General features: G+C 38.5%; 1 protein-coding gene across 4 annotated transcripts in view; it reads right to left on the minus strand.

The window, feature by feature from the left end:
- The window catches only part of LOC148831676 (laminin subunit alpha-3-like), a 124,833-nt gene that overhangs the window by 18,588 nt on the left and 91,772 nt on the right, over positions 1-14,473 (minus strand). For all 4 annotated transcript variants that reach the window (XM_088918802.1, XM_088918801.1, XM_088918800.1 and 1 more), the window contains exons 44-61: positions 14,174-14,254; positions 13,104-13,207; positions 12,288-12,341; positions 11,021-11,172; positions 9,795-9,905; positions 8,331-8,442; positions 7,188-7,352; positions 6,346-6,542; positions 5,945-6,061; positions 4,803-4,957; positions 4,083-4,224; positions 3,669-3,768; positions 3,181-3,297; positions 2,689-2,862; positions 2,244-2,395; positions 1,807-1,995; positions 1,300-1,451; positions 723-885 (exon numbers count right to left, since the gene is read on the minus strand). In XM_088918802.1, the coding sequence (XP_088774928.1) occupies positions 723-885; positions 1,300-1,451; positions 1,807-1,995; positions 2,244-2,395; positions 2,689-2,862; positions 3,181-3,297; positions 3,669-3,768; positions 4,083-4,224; positions 4,803-4,957; positions 5,945-6,061; positions 6,346-6,542; positions 7,188-7,352; positions 8,331-8,442; positions 9,795-9,905; positions 11,021-11,172; positions 12,288-12,341; positions 13,104-13,207; positions 14,174-14,254 (2,437 nt within the window). The remainder of the gene's footprint in view (positions 1-722; positions 886-1,299; positions 1,452-1,806; positions 1,996-2,243; positions 2,396-2,688; positions 2,863-3,180; positions 3,298-3,668; positions 3,769-4,082; positions 4,225-4,802; positions 4,958-5,944; positions 6,062-6,345; positions 6,543-7,187; positions 7,353-8,330; positions 8,443-9,794; positions 9,906-11,020; positions 11,173-12,287; positions 12,342-13,103; positions 13,208-14,173; positions 14,255-14,473) is intronic.

Consider the following 14,473-nt stretch of genomic DNA (forward strand, 5'->3'; position numbering starts at 1 on the left):
CAGTGTTTTATGAACTATATATCTTAGTGAACACTTGGTGTTTTTGCAAAGACTTGGTAGTATGACATTTTTTAACCTATCCACAAGAGAACCTACATAGCTATGGTGAGATGTCTAAAGATAGCTCACAGAAAACAAAAAAGGGCTTTTATTTAGCCAGTAACAATTAATAGACCGTCTTACTAGCTATTATAGGACTGACTTTTGTCACTAATTTATTCCAGAAAAATGAAATATAAATAAGGAGGCCACTGCTGGTTCTTTACTGTACCCTGAAAAAATCTATTTTGAATACATCTGCCCTTTTGGCTCTTCATATAGTCTCCACTATTCTGGTGAGAGAAATGTGAGCAGAACATCTCGAAACTGGAATTTCCTGGTGTCTGCGGTGCCCTACAGCACACTTTACACAGCACATATCTATACATATCCACACGATCCATCATCGGAAAACCGCAACAGGAGATGAATACACAGGCTTTTGAAAAATGTTCTGAACAGGAAAAAAACAGGCACCTGAATCTAATGAATTCACTAAACCTTGAGCTTTGATTCTGCCTGTAATGACTATTACATCAGAAATGCTCATCCGATGGTTGACAATTTCAGTGTAGCACATTTCAGTTTCACATTCTGTCACATCAACTTAGATTGATGTTATTTATAAACATCATTACTTATAAACATTAGGAAAAAATAAATAAATATGATTAAAAACTTACAGTGAAACTGTCTGGATATCCTCCAACATAGAACACCACTTCACTGGGTTCAAGGCTGAGAAGATTTCTGGTATACTTGCCAGCATTTGTTAACTGTTTGGGAGGATCCGCATTATTCGAAGTAAATAATTTGGTATAATAGACTTCGGCATCCTGGTAAATTCTATAAAAACACAAAAAAAAACAGAATTGAAAAAACATGAACTCTGGAAAAACACTCTTTAACACCATAAAAGCTAATACTGAGAAGAGGTACAGCAGTGATGGTTATTCTAGTACACACTGCCTGACTCGATCAGCACAACAAGCTTGCACTTGAATGATACCAGAGAGCCTCTGTCTCCACAAGGTGATAAATTAATGACTCTGAGTTTTTGCTTTCTAGTACTGGACTAACACTGGCTTTTAGCAGGTTTCCAGGTGGGTCCCTGTGTTCTGCTCACTGAAGTTAACAGAAATCACTGGACCTCGGAATCAATCATCCCCACTCCCTTTAAAATTTCAGAAATCTCAATCAAGTCTCCACTCAGGCCTCTTTTACCAAGACTTGTTCTTTGGTGACGCATTGAAGAATTACCTGTTAAAATCAATCTTGTCGAGAATGGATTCTTCTGTTTTTGAGTCTGTGACTGAAGTGTCCACATTTATTTCATACTCTTCACCCATCAGTTTGTAAATGCAGAAAAGCCTGTTGTTCCTCAGACCCATTCCGATGTAGTCTTTGGAGACCTAAGGAAAAACGAACAAACCCACTTTCATACTCCCAAATTCCCTTCTTAAGTCAAACAGCTGCTCAACGGCTAACTGCTGCAACAAGTAACAGTTATTCTGGTCAGTGTTTTACAACAGTAAAAAGAATCTTGCATACTCATTTTGCACATTACAGTACTGTGTTGTGGTAGTGTCTCTTTATTTAAAGTCTCTCATTCAGCCTTCGCAATTATCAGACTGACTTATTAAGGTTAAGTAAACAGGGGAAAGGGTAAAGTAATGATTAAGTTCACCATTACTCCACTTTACTAAAATGTCTTAATGAACAGACATTCATTCATTGTTCTCATTAAACAGCAGTGGAAACACTCACATCTTTACTGCCCAAGTACAACACAAACAAATCCCCACTGTCAGAAGCCTGTCGTCTTCGACGATCGCCTCTAAAGATGGGTCTCTGCAGGTAAAAGGACAGGGAGGTGTAGGCCTTCAGGTCCTCAGTGCTACTTGGTGGACGTAGCTCCACATGGGCATTGCCATCAAACTTCATAGGAACAACAATCTGTGAACAGACAGAAAACATTCATTTAATTGCACTGAGACAAGCACCAGGCATCGATTTTTTTGACGATTATAACGGATGCATGAGAAAATCATGTGCATGTTTCAGTTTCTGATAAAGACAAATCAACAACATAAATGAATGAATCAGTATTAATTCAGTGTTCCTGGCTGGTGAGAGAGTTATTCCTTTACTGAACATGAAACACAGGAAATGAAATCACGCGGGGAACTGAGGTGACACATCACCTTGTCAGCTGCATTTCTGGCCATAGCAATGAGCTCCTTAATTCTTTTGATATTTTCTGAGATGTTGCTGGGAGGGGCCATCTGCGAATTCATCTCCTCTATCATGCTGAACTTGTCCAGGAGGGAGGGAATGGTGTTGGTTAGGTTTTGAACTGTGAAAAAGCAGAGTGCAGGGCAAGACTGTGAAGTGGACGATACCTGAGCAATTCAAATAAAGACAGACTGAGCCAAAACTCCATTTAACTCGGCCGCACTAAAAAAACAAGACAAAAGTCAAGTGTAACAGCACCACAATGTCTAGGGATAGAATCATACAGATGATAACAGTCAGTTGATCAAAAAAGACCGGTGTTTTTGTCCGTATTTGCTTTATTGACTAATTCTGCATCCTAATAACTCATACAGTGAATGTGAAACACCTGGGAGCTAAAGTACTGATACTTACCAGACTGGTCAACTTCAGCTATTATTTTTTCTAAATTGGAATCAACCGGACGGCCAGTGTTTATTTTGCTCAGCTCGTTGTCAATGGTATTGACCCTGCCCATGACATCTTCTGCTTTCCTGGTGGCGTCTGCGGCCTTTCCCTTTGCTTCTTCGATGGCATCTCCAATGTCCGCTGAAAGAAAAGCGTCAGAGGATATGATGACATGCAGTTTTCTGCCCTGCTAGTTATTTACAATTATTGAACTAGAGCAAAATTGTACTGTAGTGTATTTTGGACCCTGTGAAATGCCTTGAAATGGTTTATACACTATTTGCTTCTCAAGATCCTGTGGTGGGTCCAAGGCTCCTATTCACTTTACTTTTTACTTTTACTTTACTTTTTTGAAAATAGTTTTTAAGTGTCAACAGAATAACATTTTAAAAAGAATTGTCAGCAACAAAAATGGAAAAGAACTGGGCACATATTGGAATATGTGAGCTTCAGACATACCTCTCCTAATCTGGTCGAGTTCATTTTGAGCTGTTAGAAGGTCATTTTGTAAGGATTTCTTCTTTTTTTCAGCGTCTTCCAAACGATTTTGTAAGGTTGCAAGGTCTGAAGTGGCCGCTGTGAAATTTAAAGATGAACACATCACTATATTACCTATAGCTGTTACTTAAAGTATTGCCTGAGGCATGAGAGCAGCTAGAATATCTATACATTCTGATAAACAAACCATGAAGAGGAGAATTAACTTAATCAATATATTCCTAATCTATTTCATCTTGGTGGAATAATTTCCCCAGGTAGTATATTCCTGTTTTCCTGAAAAACATGCTCACAGTTCCCATTAAATACTTTTACTAGCTAATACTGGACATAATCACTGCCACAATGTCTCATATTTAACATGCATCTAACAGCTGTGTAACACGTGAACTCATTCCTCACGTGGGAAAGGCAAACAAACTAATGTGGAAGCAAAAACTATAACTCACTTTTAAGATCATTTTGTTCTTCTCCTGCTTCTGATAGCAGATTTGCAGCACTGTTTTTCAGGTCCTTTGCTCTTCTTGTCAGGTCCTCTTGCTGAACATCCTAGAAATAAATACATATATATATTTTATTAAAGTATCTAAAGGCCCTAACAAGTTTAATGATGACATGCCTACCGATGATCACTCCCAAATAACTTCATTGATTGCTCACTGCAGACACCAAAACTCACACTGTAGATTAGCTCCTGGTTTATGAAAGTGAAAACTCTTACAAACTAGCAGTGTTGGACTGATGTCAGTTTGCACTGGACTGAATTTGTACACTTACACAACACTTCTTAAATTATATATAACTATTCCTATCAGATAAGAAAACTACTGATAAGACCATCAGAATCCTAGACAGACGCTTACCCTCAAAGCTTTATCTGCTGCGGCTTTCGCCTGTTTGGCTGCATCTTCTGCAGCCTTCACTGCGTCAGTGATGTTCTTGTAGGCCTCGATAGCCTCCACTGCACAGCGCACTTCAGAACTACCGCTTGCATTTTTCACTGCTCTGTAATTACAAAAGCAGATAAATGACAAATAAAATCAAGAGAGCTTGAGATTATGAATTCCACTTCACGTTTTAGACTGAACTTTAAACTAAAAATCTGCGAAGCTTCTAGATAAAGAATTTAATCCAATATGCAGAAGGAAGAGAATCTGTGTAAGCAATGAAATCTTCACTTGGGACAGGTAACTCTCTGGAGCACTTGGAAATATTTAAATCTACAATCTAGGAAGCCCCTGAAAAAACTCAATAATGCCCCAATATTCACAAAGGTGAGGTGAACCCAGCTGTTGGGAAATACCGACGTTCTAAAATATCCAAAGGGATCTGCAGTCGATGCTGTGCTTATTTTTGACTAGAACTTTACAAAGCACAAGGAGCGAAGTATGAAGAAGTCAAAAGTCTTTCAAAAGAGGACAACCCAAAACACTGCTACTTTCCGCATAAGAGAGCACATTGTTTTGTGGGATTGCTCCAAAATATTCATGAGTTTATTAAAAGTCTTAGTTTAACATACTAAAGACACCCAAAAGACACGCTCCCACCAAGACAGAATGAGAGAACCATTTAGGCAGACTCACTCCTGCAGTTCGCTAGCCAGACGGTCAAGATTCTCCGCGTGTTTTTCAGCTCTCTCAACAATATCTTCTTTAGATGCAGCTTTGGAAAGTTCATTCACTTTTCTGCTCAGGTCAGTTTTTGCTCCATCTAATTTTGCTGCCAGTTCTTCATATTCCTGATAAAGAATGAGATACACATTTTTTTTTACCAGAAATGCATGATTATTTGCTGAAGATGTTAAATAAAAACAAAACTCAGTATTTGGCTGGCGGGATAAACACTTGTAATTATCTTGATAAGCAATATCTGACTTTTGGGTTAATATAAAAATACATATTTAACCATTTCTTGGGATTGACTGGACTTGAGACCCTCTATAAATACACTACTTAGCTTTTATACATTGTTTTTGTTCTGCAATGAAGTCTGTGGGTTTGTAAAAAAATAAAACAATATTTAAATATAATTCGTGTCAGTTTTGATCAGTATTAGATGAAGGGATGTGTGCTTCAAAGTCAAAATGTAACTGCTGCATATACATTTGTAGGAAATATATAATTAATATCCAGCTCCTCCAAATAGGAGGAAGGGCTCTGAAAAAGAAGGTAAAATGTCCTTCCTTTAGAAAGTGAAAATATCATCTGTATCACATACTTTCTGAGAAGTGAAGAAAAATTCAAGAAAGCGTTTATCTACATTAATGTTATCACAACTGAAACATATTTACCAACTCGTGGTAATATTTATGTTACTCAAAATGAAAGTGAAACTTTTTGCTGGCACACTACAGGCAGGGAGGCACTTCTTGCTTCAAAGTATTTCAACTGCTGTTTGATTCCTAAACTAATGAACTCATGGCCAGATATCTCTCCTATGTGTGGAATGTTTTTTTTTATTTTATCGAACTGTGTACGGAAATATTGGGTGAATTAAAAAATATATACAGTAGCTTTATTAACGTTCAAAAGCGATAATGTGTAATTGTCATTTCACATTTGTCATTTCCAGGTAATATCTTCATGTGTTCACTGCATGCGCGGAAGGTGGAACTGCTCAAGGGAGAATGCCTGTTTTGACACTGCATTGAAAACAGAAAAAAAACATGCTTCCTTTGTACTGACTCCAGCGTGCCTGCTCTAGGTATACACCATATTAGGTTTACCTTTTTACTGTCTTGAAGTTTTCCGAGAAGATCTTCAGTCTGCTCCACTTGAGCTTTGGCAATTCCAATTTGGCTTGCAACCTTGTTGCGTTCCTCCTGCAGATCTTCCATACGCTTCTGCAAAACACAGCAAGGGTGTCTTGATGGTGCTTCACTTATTTCTGTTAGCATCAAACAGTACGTTACAATATGAGTCTCTCATATTCTTTATTCTGTGTCTTACAGTGTTCTGAAAGACATGGGACTATAAAACAGGGTAACTATAAAACACTAACAGAGCAGAATTGTTAAATTCTTTGCACTCCCAAATTATCTACCAAAGTGGTAAAGAGCATTGCAGAATTGGCTGTTTTTGAGATGATTTTGTGTAGAGTGTTTTGAGTGCAGTGCGCTGAAATTACCACAGCATCTCTCAGTGAAAGGGCATTCACTCCATTTTGATCGTTGGCTTTCTTCACAGCTTCCCTGGCTTGTTTTAAAGCCTCTTCCAAATCCTCCAGCTTGGATTCATATTGATTCAATAAACCCCCAACTCTTTTGGCAGCTTGCTGGTTATTCTCAAGTTGTTTTGTCAAGTCATTCTGAACACGATCCAGCACTGAAAGAGTCACAGAAATACATCTATTGTGAAGTCTTCATCGTATGGTTTGAAAGCAAAGATTTAGATTCCAATATTCCATACAATTAATACTAAAATTTTTTAAAATTTTACCCATGACATGACAATACAGACATAAACTGGCATTCTAAATCATTGGATAATAAAGTCAAATCTGATCTAATTAAAACAGAAATATATCAATATTATCAAAAATATCAAGGCAAAATGTTTATTACCACCAAGACATCACAGGGCTATATTTCCTTTTAATCAAGAGGTGGAGTATTTGAATCTGAAAGCTTTCTTAATAAGCACTTAATTGCCCTATTACTCCTAACTTATTCTTACTGGTATGCTTTTACGTTATGCAAAAGTTACAATAGTAAAGGTATTGTAGTGAACACAAGGATCATGTCTATGGGGCGAATTTGCTTAGCTGCTTTTATAATGGCAAGAGTACTGAAGGATGAGCCTGAAAGAGCTCCAAGACACACAGGATTATCTGAGCTAGTATTGGTGACTTAATGAAACAAAATCCTGATATTTGGGATCTTGAGCCGTAACAGAGGATTATACTCGTTTCGACACACACGAGAAGCCTGATCATAGACAAAAACCAGCGCCGGCGTTTTCAAGCCCTACGTTTCTTGGCCTCGTCTTTCTCCTTGCGCGCCATCTCCTTCTGCGCGCTGCAGCTGCGCTGCTCCATCTCTCGCACCATGCGCTCCGCGTCGGCCAGCATCCTCCCGAAGTCCTCGCCGGGAACGCCCTGGCCGTCCACGCCTTCTGTGAACCTCCTGAGCAGCTCTGCAAGGAAAACAGAAGCACTGTTCATTCGCGGCGCACTACAGAATTGTTCATGGCTCCGGCCGCTCCGACCTCACTGGAGAATATCTCCTGTCTTCTTGGTGAGACAGGAAGCATTAGAAGCATCAACATGGCTAAGAAGATTTACATAGTGTAACGCATACGGCCACCATTACAGGTTGCGCAAGCCGGCTTACCAGCGCGGTGACGTCACCGCCCTTCCCTGTGAATAGCAGGGACCTCAGCCGCCAGGCTGAGGGGAGATTTCCCTTTGGCTCAAGTGGCTGGGTCCCTGCTGAGTGACACCGGAGGCCCGGGATTTCTCATTTAAATACATTAACACCATATGGGTTGAACACAGAATTTGACTGTAAACCCTCTTTATGAACCGATGTTGATTACTTAAGAAAATGTGAGACATCTGCTGTAACAAATAATTTCAAAATAATATGTTTTAATACTATCTGTGCTTTGATGTTGGGATATGTATACATCTGGCTATAGTAACTGTTACTTACATAACCAAATGGTTCTGTATATTTAATGATAGTTTTTCCAATTAAAAAGGGGATCTTCCTTTTACATGGAATTTTTTAGCCAAAAATCTTAGCTATGATGCAAGCTTGTCTACCGAAATGTTGACAATTGTTAAATAAAATTTATTTTACATTATTACACTGTGCCTCCAGCTGACTATATTGCATTTTTTACCTGCATAGCACCACTGTGATTTTTGAGTGTATATTCTTTCTCTCTTCTATACATCTTTCCAGAGGGTCAAGACCTTGCCAATGCCCTGTAAGTCCATTATAAAGCCAAGCCAAGTACACAGAGAAATGGAGGAAAATGGAGGAAACCAACTTCATTGGTCTCCAGCCCCACTCTGGGGGACCCCAGTACAGCCGAATTTATAGGTAAATTCAATTCAATTCAGTAAACATGGACTTTAGCAACATGTTTAAATACTATATACTTTACCTTGAATATTCCCGAAAACCGTCCGTGCCTCAGTCAGTAAATTCCCAGCTCTCTGGTTTGTCAGCTCTATGTTACCCATAATTTTTTGAGCGTTTAGAGAATTCCTTTCGGCCTAGATGGACAAAAAAAACCCAGATCAGCTAAGGGAAAAGGATTTTTACACAATTCATATATATCAAAATATCATGAACAAGATACAAATAATTGTTGACTGCTCTCCAGAACGAGTTTCATTTATATCACAATTGGAAACATTTTTATCCATCAGAGCCCAAACACGTTCTTTGTCATCATATGACCAAGTCCTGCTCAAGCTGAAGATTTGCTTGGTTGGTACTGGCATGATGAAGGGCAGGAGGTAAATACACCAACCCAGGGCTGTCCTATGAGACCCACGTTTGTTTTCAGAGCGTTGCAGCACCAGACTAAGAAATTCCAGGAAGTGACAACCCGCAGGATAACTGTTGAGATTGTCTTTTGCAGGGACATGACCTGCTTGCTCTAAGGTTGTTCTTGGGAAACATGTTGACAACAGAGAGAAAAAAGCACTCTCTTCCGTTGGCCACAAAACATCTGAAGTGGCAGCAGAGAAAATGGCAGTGCGTTTCATTCACCATCAAACGCCACTTTGCCCTTGACTTCCTTGATGGACACATAGTGTGTGTGTGAACACATTGTAGAGAGCTCCATGCTGACTGTAGAATTGGTCAAGCCAAACAGTGGGCAACGGAGGTCTCATATTGAGAATGCCAAGGTCCAGACTGAGGGCACTCATAGTGCTCTGCAATGCACTGTCAAATCTGTGAGCCCACAATCTACTGTTCCTGCCAACCCATCTGGGACTATTGTTTGTGCAGCAGCACAATGCAATACCACAGAGTGCTAGGATTACAATGGGACAACTTCAGGGAAAATGATGCTATTTAGGCATTATCAGTGTTTCTTGCTGACCCGAGTCCAATTGAGACATCTTAGGTACCATGCTGCCAGAGCCATTAGCGGGAGACAATTGGTACTGACCAACTTTTACCAGTTGGCTGCTCAGGAACAATGTCAGGACCACCACAGTGGTCTATCTAGAGTGCAGTCAGCAGTGCCTAAGTGGTCTATGTGTCAACAGCACCAGGATTGGCGCAGTGCTCTTTGTATTTGTGCTCACCTCTTCTGCAGTTTTTGTTGATATCTATCTTTAAACACCGGAATTAAATCTGTTAGTCCTCATTTCCTTTTGTGTATCAGTATGTTTCATAAAGCAAAGATGAGAAGTCACAGAAACCAAGTACAATGCAAAAAAATAAGATGCGTCACCTGATTTTTGTTAACAAAATAAAAACATGAACATCAAAATTTACTGAATTATTAAATTCAGCTGTTTCAAGAGTTTTAGGGGTTCTAGATCAAAACTGTAAAACCATTCATATGTACCCAGGGGTAAACAAGAGAAAATATGAAGACGTCTGGTACCTTTTCTTTCAAAATGTTTATATCCTGAGTGAGGTTGATGGTATCGGACTCCAGGCCAGAGACTTTAGACTTTTGGCTGTCGAGACTGGAACTGTACTTGCTTATCAGGTTCTGGAATAGGAAGAATACATGGAATTAAATGTGATTATACTTGCTAGGAATACACCTGATACAATAATTACGGAATAATTACTGAGTACTGTGGCCAGGGCTGTGGTGTAGCCTACCTCTAATGCTAGTGTCATGTTGAATAAGGTTACAGTAAGTACTTATTGCTAGAAACCCTTTTGGTGTTTGTTTTGAAATGTGAAAAAAAATCACAGGTTGTGTTCAGCTTCAGGATAACATCCAGCTAGGCTGCTCACTACGACTGCTCCTGAAGCAGCTTTGTAATGGCAGGTTGAAATAAAATGGCAGACTAACTAAGATTCCTGGGGCAAAATGAACTGTAAGTGCGAGCAATCACAGTTTTACGCATATGTAAATTGTCTATTTTTAAACTGTGAATTGAGATGCATTCTTTCTGTGATACCTTGCAATTTTTAAGATTGCCACTGTTAATGGCACCACCATTACCACACAAAGGCAGAGATTGCAGACTATGAGCATGCGTCTTCTGAAATATGACCTGCCTTCCTCGCTTTTATTAATGAAAGCATCAGACAGAGGCCTGACGTAGCTCAAGCTCACAGGCGCCCAGTGAACCACAGGGGTTGCTGAGAGAACTCTGATTGTCTCCTGCCTGTGAGCCTGCTGATCCTGCTCAAGGTGCAGCTGGCCAACTGCACTGTGCTGCTCGCAGAACCTCATTTCGAGCATGTGATCTCTGTGCTGTAGAGCTCACACTGTGCTCAGGGCACAGGACTGCTGGATAAGATACTCCTATAGGCTGAACCTCTCTTGTCCAGCGCTTTCTACTTCACAGTCACGGTCCAGCATGATTTTAGTTATAACAATTTTGCAATTATTAAGCAGCACTGCAAGCGTTGCTCTGTTCATTAGTCTTGATGAAATAAAAATAAAAAGAGATCCACTCAATACCAAATTCTATGGTTCACCCTGCATATGTCTCAGTAATACGTACATACAAAGTTTAAGTATTAGTTTAATACAAATTTAGTTTACTGAATGTTTCAGTATTTGATTGAAAAGAAGATATAAGGATGATCATGCTTATGTTTTGAATCTGGATTTCATATTTTGGTGGAAAAATTAAACCTTTGTACCTTTGTAGCTGCAATAGCATCTTCCAAGTTCTTCATTTTTTCCTTTGCAATAGAGCTAGCGCCAGCGTTCTCAAGCTTGGATTTTAAACTCAGTAGTTCATCATCCATCCTCTCAAGATCGCTCAATAATGTCTGAACACAGCTGTCACACTCTGAAGGAAATGACAGAGATCAAGGAAGCATAATCAATAAATTAAGCTCCTAGAGTGGCTGTTGGTTTCTGTGTATAAACGTTTAATAGAGCTATACAAATTAAATCCAATATACACATACTCTGTGAGAGCTGTGAATTCATTGCTCTATTGCTGTTGGTACCACAGTTTAAAACCACTTACACTGCATTATAATGCGATTCAAAAGCCTCAACATAATTAGCTGAATCGGGTGTTTATTTTACACAATAATCACATTTAGCTTATGTTCACAATTGTGTGAGTGTGTCTTTGTCAAGCCTTTGGTTTCATCCAGGGTTTTTTTAACGTTAGATTATAAATAAATTAAAGGGTATTTCCAATGTTTATAAGAATATGGGATTTTTTAAATAAAGTCTATAGATTCCAGGGAATAATAATACTCATAAAAACATCACAAAGAGATCACCTGAATCTGAGAAGACTACAAATTCATACTCATACAGTACATGGTGGCCTCAACATCTCCATGCATTCTAGACTGAAAGATCGGATTGAAGCTTATGTGAAATAAATTTTAGAAGAACTCTGTCCTGGAGAAAAGTGAATTACAGTATAGTAAATTCATTTAAACCAGAACAAAACAACCACAGTTATGTAGAAAAATACACAGATCATTTCACCCATCCTAAAACTCTTCAGTACCATTGAATGTGCTGTAAGAGACATGAGCTAGACATGAACACTCACACTTACACAAAAATGATAAATGTGTAATAAATATGCACAACTGAGGATTATATAATGAAATATGCACAAATATACACATACAGCAATTGAAATCAGTACTTTACGTTTAATATAACCATTAGAAATTGAAGAATAATGTCTGCTTTCATGATCTTCCACAGAAATACAAAAACTCAGACCAAAAAGAAAAAGACCCAAAAATTATATTGTTTGTCAATTTCCACCTACTCAGCCTACAATGAGAGAGAATAACAAATGTGTGATGGAAAGGTAAAAAACATCTACTATTCATTTTGGATAGCTTGGAATAAATCTGGGAGGATCTCTGAGCTGGGAATGAACTTTGCTTTGGCAGAGATATGGTGACAAAGAAAAACACAACTAACCTTGACACTGCCCGTCCGAGGTAGTATCCTTGGGTTCCTCGTTGCTTCTGCAAACTATAACAGGAAGAAAAAATCTCAGTGAGATGTTTTTTTTTTCATATGTCACATTTCCATTATCAAATTAGCTAGAACATTTTATACAGTAGGGTACCTAAACTTTACAACTGTTAAATAGATGACAACAATATAAAACCAATTGGAAAGATTTAACTGAGCATATTGTACGATAAGAACATATTGATGGCAACACCACACTTGTTTGTATTTTTATTGGGCAAAATTATGAAAACGTTTCCTCTTCTCATTGATTCATACAAACACACATGATTACTGCATTTCTGAAATACTGTCCAGTATTGTTCATGGTGTGAAACATACAATATGTGTTATTTCTGAACTTCTGGATATTTGTCCTGACACAACTTTCTTAAAATACAGACTGCTCTCTTGTTGTGCTCCTCTAAGTTAATGAATAGGAGTTAGTTTTAGGTCACTCCTTGCAGCTGTGATTCTAAGAAACATTTGTGCTCTATGTCTTAACCATCCTAAATCAAACATCTCAATAAAAATGTTGGACAGCAGAAAGCAGATGAACCATACAGGATACCATAATAGTTTATTCAAAACATTTACTTGCAAGTCAAATTCAACATTGATTTTAGATCAAGAACAATAAGGATTCAGCATGGCGTGGAATTCATACGAGCACTTCAAAAAAGCAGCGTGGAAAAATCTGATTACATCACAGAGCAGACAATCCTGGGCACGTTTTAAGAAGACCACTAATCAACTCAAATCTGTATTCTTGCCACTCACCTCCAGTCCTGGGGTCACAGCTGCTAGGGTTACCATTGTTACAGTTGCAGGGACGACAGCTGCCACCAAATGCCATTGGATCTCCATAGTAACCAGGAGCACACCTGCACAGTACAAGAAATGGAGGGGAACATTGTTAAACAGGAGTTCCGGAGGTCAATTTGTAATCCCTTATGTACAAATATTGCATCTTTTCTCACACCCCTCCCTCCACCCAATCTTCACCCTTGCAGCTGCCTCCCTTCTTCATTCCTTGCAACTGAGGGGGGTTTTTGGCAGCTTTGAGCTTATGGTCAGTGCTGTCACTTCCTCAGACTGGAGTGTTAACATCACATACTTAAACATTAAGTAAGCTATCCCTTTGTATTTGTCATCTTGTAACGTTAATTAAAATGTAACCAAACTACTGAAAAGGTTTATTGATGCATATTATAATTCCTTTAGCACTTAAGACTATGGGAAGAGAACTCCATACCTGAACTTCTCATCAAGAAGAATGCAATTTTCATTAAATAAAGTGAGTGCTCATGTTTTTAAGTAGCTTTCAATATGATCTTTGACAATTAATGAGAGACCTCAATATTATCACTGGTAATACTATTAATAATGCTCACCTTACAGTATATAATAATGGCTAAAATGATATTACTGAAGAAATAACATTTCAGTGTAGTGTACATTCTGTAGGTGCATGATGCATCTCTCCCACTAGAGTGAAGTATAGAAAATGTCAGTGAACAGAAAAAGCTTGACAATAACAACGCAGATACTTTTGAAATAGGATCTTTCATATTTCTGGTTTTCACTAACATTTATTGCTTTCTTTTCCTTGATCTCAGGGTGTCAGTGAGCTGTATTTGAGCTAGCCAGGAGCTGCCATTTGACCAACCCTAATCTATCCCAACATCCTGAAGCAGTATCAGTATTACCATGTGTACCATGCTCAACCTGAAGGTACTCAAGAATCCCATATGGAATAAGCCCCTTCATTGTGTGCGATAGACACCGACCCCTATGATGTGACCATTGAACTTCAGTTTCAGTGACTAAATTAGAAATAAAATGTTCACCTTTCACACTTGCGTCCAGCATATCCTGGTTTACACACACACTCAAATCCTCCACCAATGTCCTTGCAACCAGTAGCGAAACTGCAAAAACAAACACCCAATAATGAGTTGACATGCCATCAATTAATAATGCGGGTTTTCTGTTCTTGTAATTCACTTGGTCATTCTAACATCTCATTCTAGAATGTGCTGTTAATGGTTAGAATGAATCATATTAGAAAGCAAATTATAAGGTCCATGTAAAGCTGCATAGTAACAAGATTTAAAAATATATATACTGTATTTAAAAGATGAAAGCAG

This window comes from Atractosteus spatula, chromosome 6, assembly GCF_055471065.1.
Source record: "Atractosteus spatula isolate fAtrSpa1 chromosome 6, fAtrSpa1.hap1, whole genome shotgun sequence".
NCBI lineage: Eukaryota > Metazoa > Chordata > Actinopteri > Semionotiformes > Lepisosteidae > Atractosteus > Atractosteus spatula.